The following is an 8,530-nucleotide window of genomic DNA, read 5'->3' as shown; positions in this document are numbered from 1 at the left end:
CATGAGCACACATATACGCACGGACACTTTCATCGGATGTGAATCTAGGGGAAATGTATTTAGTCAAAACAGGAATATATGCAATCTTTGTCAATTAAGGAAGCCAGCTGTTCTATCCCTTAAATATCCCAACTCCATATGAATGGTGGGTTTTTTTTTCTTTTTTCTTTTTTTGCAGAGCTGATCTATGGAATTCCTAGGGAAATATTTTACCAATGTTTGATTATTATAAAAGCAACTGAATTAAGTAAAATCCTGCCTTTTTCATGCTGGTAAGGAAAGGGAAAACTTCAACAATATCTGAAAGGAAATTTTCTGCCACCAAATGGAGATGCAGTTGAATCATGAACTTTTCTTTCTTATCTTTCCCCTCTTTCTTTTTTTAACACAAGTGTCTTAACTGTAAGAAACCACAGTAAGCAAGCGCTTCCTGTCTTGTATCTGTATTTCCCAAAGACCACTTTTGATCTTAACTTGTGTAAAATGAAAGAAGATATGGTTTCAAGTGTCTTCTTATAAAAATCTGAATATTTTGGCAATAACAGCACAATTGGGGGCAGGTAGTGAGTGTACACCCTCTCCCAACTTTGCTATTATTGCCAAAATACTATAGTTTTTGTTGAAAGAGACACATACACACATGCAAAAATACATGAAGAGTCTTCCATAAATCATGTTTTTTTTCTTTGTTACTTCCCAGTGTTTAGAATAAACAGATTTATTTTGTTTTTCATTTATTAATATAATTTTACCCCTTCAATTAAAAATGATCGAGTTTCTAGATGCTATTTCCTTTTTCAAACCAGGAGTTGATGGCAAATGCCTGAAAATCATTTTTACATCCATTCCTTTTGAATACTAGATATATAAAGTCCTTTTTTTGTGTTGAAGAGTGAGGATATCACTTCTCAGTTACCTAGCATGGGAAGAATTTCTCTGGTGTGGGCTTCCAAGGTGAAGCTTAGTATGTGTTAGGAGACTATTTTTATCAGTTTGATTTAGCCCCCAAGGATTATATGTTTGTATGCCTCCCTATGAATAAGGGGGTGGGGGTTTCTGGTGGGTATATTGGCATGTGGGAGTGTTAAAATAAGAACATTTCACCTACATTCAAGCATTGTTGAAAAATGAAGAATGCCTTCTGTGAATGCTAAGAAGGTCTTGGTTTCTGGGGAGGACAAGCAGACATTCCTCAGGTCATTAATTTGGGATGCACTCTATAAAATTCTCTGCTCCAAAGCAGACCAACAGAAGACAGGGGGTTGCTCCGCAGCCAGACAAGGAGGGTGAGGCTTTATGTTTTCCTCAGCATTCTTAATAGGACAAGAATCTCTTGGACCTACAGGAATTGTTAGAATAAAACATGAAAACAACCAATTGGACTTAGGGCCTCTCTTTTTCTCCTTACATTTATTTATTTTTAAAGGTGACTCTTTAATTTGTTTAACTAAAAAGGGCTGGCCTCTTTTTTCTCTTAAAAACAAGGGCTTTAAAAAATTCCAAAAATAAGCACGGAAGCAATTTGCCCCTAGGTTGCCATCATCCAATATATGATTTAGTCGTTGAAGTGATCAGATGGATCAATATCTTTGATCCAAAGCTGTAAAATCAATTAATATATAGTGAAGAATAATTTCAGCATTTGGGGTTTTCCTATGTTCCCATATTTACCGGCCACTGACTTCAGTGGATAAAACCAATGGAAGAAAAAATGCATAGAGGAGGAAAAGAAAGCAATAAAGAGTGAAGGAAAAGGGAATAAATGGATGTTTTGCCCACTAGATTGTCAGAAACTTAAAAGGCCTTAGTTACACATGTGAAAGTAAGTGACCTCTCTAGGATTTGGAAAGATTCAAGGGTGGGTGGTTTTTGTAGAGATTTTTTTTTTTTTTTACTGAGACAATAGCCACTGGAAAAGGCCTGAAAAGCTTCATGTTCTTTATCTTGCAACTTTTAAAAATTATAACCAGCAAATTAACTTTGAAAACCCTAAAGTGAGATTATAACAACAAACCAATTTTAGTCTTAATTTATTTTTTAAAAAAATATTCTCACATTTGAAATTTAAGCTAGTCCAATTTGGTATAGTGGTTAAGATGCTGGCCCAGAATTCCAGGTCTGTGGGTTTTAATCCTGCCTTAAGTATGAAAGCCAGCTGGGTGACTTTGTTTACTCTTTCCCAGCCCAACTCACCTTACAGGGTGATTGTTAAGTAGAAAATAGGAGGAAGGAAGGAGTATTCACTGTCTTGAATTATTTATAAATAATAAAGGCAATATAAAAACATTTATAAAAACCAATGTGGAACGTTGACATTTGCCTACCCTTGTTAATGCAGAAACAAAAAAAAACAATCCTTCCATTTGTGAAAGCATTGCCTAGTGGGGAAAGCCTGTGTGAGTTTATCTAGATGAAGGAATGGCAGGTCTTAGGTTGTGTCTTTTGGCAGGTCTCTCTTCCCAAAGGAGTAAAAGGCCTTTTGCAAATCACTTAGGGGTTGCTGAAAAAGCAAAAGAAGAAAAGGAAGGATGTTCTCAGCCAAAAGATGTTCATTCATTCGAGATTGGATGACACACATCTAGATACACATACATCCAGGGTAACATTTCTGCCAGAACAATTTCATTTGCATTCTCATCTCCTCTTTTTAAAAGCATCACATTTTAGCAAAGCAATTAAAACACATAATGCAGCCCTTTAAATTAGAAATATAAGCTGGTAAGAGGAGCCTGACTATGCAAGCAGGTGAAGGTATTTCTAAATATATTTGACTCTTGCACATAATTTACAGAAAGAAAAAGACATTTCTTTATCTTCCTTCCTGGGTCTGTATGAGATAAAGAAGAAATTAGCTCAGTCTATTTAGAATATATAGAAGTAAAAAAGGAAGATATAGGGCAGAAATGTCAACATTGTAAATAATAACATATGTATCACATCTCCATAAGAAAAGTTGACTCTGATGCTCACCGAAAACAAAGGCTTATTGTTTTTATTATTTTGCAATTGAAGATATATTCTCTTGGGACTGCCTCTTAAATGATATCCTTGAGCATTTTTAATTTAAAAGAAAGATGTGCTTTCAAAATCTGTTGAAGGAAAATAACCCAGGATAAAAAACCAGATCCAAAGTTCTGATTCAACAGCTTTTAGGGGGATGTAACTAATGTTGTAAAAGCTGTTTTCTTATCCCACAGTTATAACATTTGAGACATCACAGTTTTATAGGAACAACAATCTCTAGAAGTATCTGCCCTTCCAACCAAAACTTTACATTCTTCTCATGCACCTATTTCACAAAAGAATGAAAACAAGGATAATCCTGCAAGAAATAGATGCACATTTTCTTTTTAAAACAGTGTTTTATTTGAAAATAAAGCTAAAGCATGCTTTTTCAAGAGTGCAAATTTCCATCATTTTGATTTACTGTCTCCATTATCACAACATCTAGAAGTCCCCTTGCTTCAATTATGACAAATTTTAAGTGCAAATATAGACAATTGCCTCTGATTGTCATGTGCAGTAAAAATGGTCTTGTTACAAAGATAGGACAGTTGGGAAAACTGAAATTTCCAGGTATGTAAGAAAACAGTGTCACATCCTGGTTTCAGACACCTGAGTTTGGGTAATCACAGCAGCTACTGAAAGCAAGGAATTTGGGGCTTCTGTTGTATTAAAAATGGGGGAGAGGGTGATTGCATTTTCCTGCAATGGAAATCTGAAAAAAAAATAGTATTTTATTTTTTTCAATCTGAGAGACACAGTTGTGGATACTCCTTCATCTTTCCAATAAAACATAGCTTCAGTCTACTCCACTGCAATCCTAATTCTTCAAAGAAGACTGCAGTTCTTATCAATCATTCAGGGGCTGATGTGGGAAAGCGGCTTTCTAAATTAAATGTGCACAAGTCTGGTCTGTGATACAGGAGACAATGCTGTAACCAAGATATGATATGTGGACATTCTGAACAATTTATTATGGGAAGGGATAGAATGTTGTTCCCTTACTTTGTTAAAACTGACTTGTCCTGGATTCTTTTATTTTTAATTTTAACAAGAATCACACTAAATTTAACTGCTTCTATTGATTTTCAGCTGTGAAAGAAACAATTGTCCCAGCAATGATCTAGAAACATACACTCTATGATAAATGTAGGCATGTTAGTTATTTTGATAGAAAGGAGATAGGGTGGGGATTAAGAGGTGGGGAAATACTTAGAAGTTAAGAAGAAGAAGCTTGCACCCCCTCCCCCCCAACAACTGAATAATAAAGTCCCTGTGCAACTTTTTGCTGAAGCAAACTGAATAGAATTGTACAGACTTCCAGGTTCCAGATCTAGTGCATTACATATTAATGGCTCGTTCAAATAATCTTTCAACTAATAAAATCCCAAATCCCAAGCATTTACTTGAAACAATTGAATTGAGGTACCAGGTGCATTATAAGCAATCTGAGACAGGAAAGTGTTCCAGCTCTGAGAGACTCCACTGAGGTGTTTGTTTGTTTGTTTTTAATTAACTTGAGACTTTTGCTTGAAGTAGTCTGTGGAATGTTAGATCTCTCTCCTTTCATGCACGCTACCTACCCTCTTCCCCCCATGATCTGTTTTCATGGCAAAAATAATAATAATCCAATTTTTGCTGTCTTCTTCCCCCAGTGACTGGGAGGAAGAATTTCAAAAATTAGAATTCCAAAATCAAAATGCAAGCAGATGCGATAGAAGAAAAACCAGAGTAGTGAACTGTAGTGAAAAGAAGGTGTTGGGAAAGGGGGAGAATCAAAATGACATTAGTTATTACTATTATTATTAGGATGAATTCAGAAACTCAAGCCATCCTCACATCAACCATAAAAGTAGAATTCCCACCCTAGCCCTTTCATTAGTTCAGTTTCCTGAACTTGTGGCTGGGTGGAAGAGGTATTGGTGACCCACCCAGCTGCCATTTCCAGATAGGATGGGCTTTAGGTGGTGGTTGGGCACTCTTGGCAGTGCTTAAGGTATAGGCTGGTGAGAGATCTCCATCAGGGCCAACCACCAAGGAAGGAGGGCAGGGAAAGTTGCCCATAAAACTGAATGGCCTCTTGAGAGTGGAGGTGACATTACTGGCCACCCTCTTGCGTCGGTTAAGAACAGTTAAGTCATCCAAAGCTCCTTCCTGAGCCTCTGGGAGTTTCCCTGGAGGTGGCCGGGGGTTGCGTGCAGATTTCAGATTTGGCTTGAGTGGTGCTGGGCTGGGTATGGTGGCTCGTTTGCCCAGCACCAAGGTGCGGTAGTTCTTCCTCACCCGTGCTCCAAATTTGTAATCCCCATCCTCAGGTTTGGCAGCAGAAGCAGTGCCTAAAGTGCATGCAGCAAGGGTCCGGCTCAAAGATGCTGGACACAGAGTGCTCTTGGGAGGGCTAGGAGAGTCCTCTAGGCAGGTAGGGTCTGCCTTGACTGACAGCAGAAGAGTTCCAGGATGCTGGGTGGGACCTGGCAGTGGTAATGACTGGTCTTCTGCCTCCATCTTGGTCTCCTGGTCACTCCCTTCCCATTTGAGTGGTATCTGTACTGGGAGAGCTCCATACTCAGCATTAGCACTGCTGTCCTCAACTTTGATCTGGGCAATGGGCACAAAAGATGGGAGCTGGACATGGCTTTGGAGATCTGGACTTGCAACAGCAGCAGTTCCCTGGAAAGTGGCTGATCTTCCATTAAACTGGGCATTTCCAGGAAGCCCCTTGGACAGGTGGGTTAGGGCAGCAGTGGTGCTGTCTGCACCAGTTGGAGAAAGAGGAGAAGGATAAGGGTGAGAGGCAAGGGCAGGCTGGCAGATCTGGCCTTCTCCGAATAATTTTGCTTGGGGCAAAATGAGGTTTGGCTTTGAGCTAGGAGAAGAGTCACCGCAGGCTAACCAGGGGACCCCAGGCAGGTCAAGAGACTTTACCTCAGGCACGAGTGTGGAGTGGTCCTCGCCAGTCAAGAGGGATCTTCCCTCGCCGCCTCTGGCTGCTTCCGTGGGCTGCTCCAGCAATCCTAAGTACGCGCTGCCGGCAGGATGAGTGGTGCAGTCCAAGCCCAGCTCAGCTTTTGAAAGCCAGCCAGCCGGGGTCTTCCAGTCCTCAGGTTCTTCCGACGCTTCACATTTGATGAATTGCGCTGGACCTGGGAGCTCCTCGTGGTTGGCAAAATGAGGCGGATCGGGCACGAAGCTGGCTGAAGTCTGGAGAGTGGGCGATCTGCAGAAGCTAGTGCGCCTGAAGCGGATACTCTGGACCGAGACGTGGCTGGACCCGGAGCTGGAATCAGATTCCGAGCTGGTCTCTTCTTCTTCTTCTTCTTCTTCCTCCTCTCCTTCTTCTTCTTCTTCTTCTTCTTCTTCTTCCTCCTCCTCCTCCTCCTCCTCCTCCCCCTCCTCCTCGTCTTCCTCCTCTTCTTGCTCTTCCTCGTCAGAGCTGAGCTCACTGGAATCAGAGGCGCAGCTGCCTTCATCCTCTTCTTCAGAAGAACCGGAATTGCTGGTGCTGCTCAGGCTGGAGCAGAAGTCGGAATCGTTGTCTGCATGATTCGAATAGGAGCTGGATTCCGAGTCGCTACTGTAAGGTTCCGGGAAAGCCGGGGCAGGCTGCGGGGTCAAAAAACCGCGCAGTCCAGGCAGCCTCTCCGCCACGGCGCTCCGAGCTGCTTTGCAAGCCCGGGGCAGGATCACCACACGCCGCCCGCACCCGGTAGAGAAACGCCTCTCGGTACTCTTTTTCCGCTTCGTCCTGCAGCCCAGACCCAGCGGTTTGCTTCTAGAGACTGCTGCTGCTGCTGCCGCCGCCGCCGCCGCCGCTGCTGCTGCCGCCGCCGCCGCCGCGAGCTTAGGCTGAATGGCAATGGCGGCCGAGGAATGGTAGTAGTAATGAGGATGCTTGGAGCAAAGCAGGCTCCGAAAACAAGCGGGTTCTGTGGCCAGGGAGACATAACCGGGGCCAAGCTGGGCCGTTTCATAGTTTATAGCCTCATTGCTAGGCGATCGGGAAAAGCTTGGCAAACTGCGCCCGGCGGATTTGCTCCAAAAATGAGGTAGATCCGAGGCCGGTAGGAAAGCTCCTGCTTGTGCAGCCGCCGCCGCCGCCGCCGCCTTGCGCCAGGCTGCTTTCTTTCTGCTGCTGGCTTGGCTTGTAGTCCCTTCTTTCAAGCTCAGGCAAAGTTTGCCGCCGTCTTTCCAAAAAGCCGCATAGGGGTCGGGGCGCAGGGTGCCCTGGCCCGGCTTGGCGCCTCCCCGACGCTTGGTTCTCAGGACCCGTTCGGTCTTGCACGAGGTATAAAGCGCCTCTACGTCCTCGCGGGAAATCAGGGTGCATTTGGCAGCGTGGAACGCTATGGAGTTGATGGACTTGAGCTTCCGCAGTTCCTCCAGGTCACACTGGTGCTTTTGGACTTTCAGGTGGTCCATGCGCTTGTGCACGGTGGTGCGCGGGATGTTCTTCAGAAGATCTGTGAAGACCTGCGAGAGGGGGAACATCTGCTTGCCCTGGATCATCAGGTAGCCCAGGCGTACGCCATCCACCTCTTCGAAACCCGACTTCAAATCTTCCATGGTGCGCCTTAAATTAAGTCTAGCATCTGGGCTGGGGAAGCGGAAAATGGATGGGCGACGGCCCGCCGTGCACCCCACAAGTTGGAACAGCGATCAGCAGCAGGAAGAAAAGGTGCGATGTCGGGCGGGTGGGGCGGCAGAGATAGAGAGAGGGGAAAAAAGAAATCCACAGACGAAAAGGCAATTTTAAAAATCCTTAGCCAGATGCTGGATTTGGTCTCAAGGCATCCTACTGAATGGAAAAGAACAAAGCGTGTTATTCCTGATCAAACTTCGGAGGACTAACCAAAAAGAAGAAGATCAGAAGGCAGAGAGGAGGAGAAATGGAAAGAGCCCTGGAGGGTGGAAATAAAAAAAAAAAAATCGTGTCCTGGGGAGTGGGAGGGAATATATCAGTTTGGTGGCCCCGGCCTTTTTCGCGACGTAGCTGAGGAGGCAGGCTCACTACCTGTGTCCTTGGGCTGGCGGCTCTTCCCCCTGTCCAGCCCAGGATAAAGGAATGTAAAGCCAGAGGGCTGCTGAAGGAGGCAGAAGAGCCACGCAGCCGTTCTTCCCGCCGCTGCTTTCGCTCCAAATCAAATGACAGAGTGAAGTGAGCTCGTCCGGAGACACCTTCATCAATTAATTCCCCTAAAGCCAGCGCTGATTGGACACTCCTGACAGGTGATGCAATAAAAATTGATATTCCACCCCTTCGTGCCCCCCTCCCCAATCTTTGGCTAATTAGCATACTCTTAGACTGCCACCTTCCCTCCCAAAGTAAATAATACTGTTAGTATATAAATCTTTCTATTAAACAATCCAGAGGTTCTCCGCCAGCCCAAAGGCAGCTCGACGGCGCTTGGCTATTAAAGGAACGGATTGGAATTGGATTACTGACACTGTTTTAGTTCTTTTTTCTTCTTCTTTTCTTCTTCCTCTTCCTCCTCTTTCTCCCTCCTTCCTCCTTGTTTCTCCTTCTCCT

At 43.9% G+C, this 8,530-nt stretch overlaps 1 protein-coding gene across 1 annotated transcript; it reads right to left on the bottom strand.

Annotated features, from left to right (window-relative positions):
* Window positions 1-3,358: 3,358 nt before the first annotated feature.
* Window positions 3,359-8,248, bottom strand: SKIDA1 (SKI/DACH domain containing 1). The gene has a single exon (XM_087945222.1). The coding sequence runs from the start codon at window positions 7,564-7,566 to the stop codon at window positions 4,882-4,884; it is 2,685 nt and encodes an 894-aa protein (XP_087801348.1). The 5' UTR covers window positions 7,567-8,248; the 3' UTR covers window positions 3,359-4,881.
* Window positions 8,249-8,530: the final 282 nt, after the last annotated feature.

Source organism: Notechis scutatus, chromosome Z (genome assembly GCF_049901735.1).
Source record: "Notechis scutatus isolate UNSWTSFEM ecotype Mainland chromosome Z, rNotScu1.2, whole genome shotgun sequence".
Taxonomy (NCBI): Eukaryota; Metazoa; Chordata; class Lepidosauria; order Squamata; family Elapidae; genus Notechis; species Notechis scutatus.
Note: the sequence above shows the minus strand (reverse complement) of the source record. Positions and strands in the feature narration are given on the sequence as shown.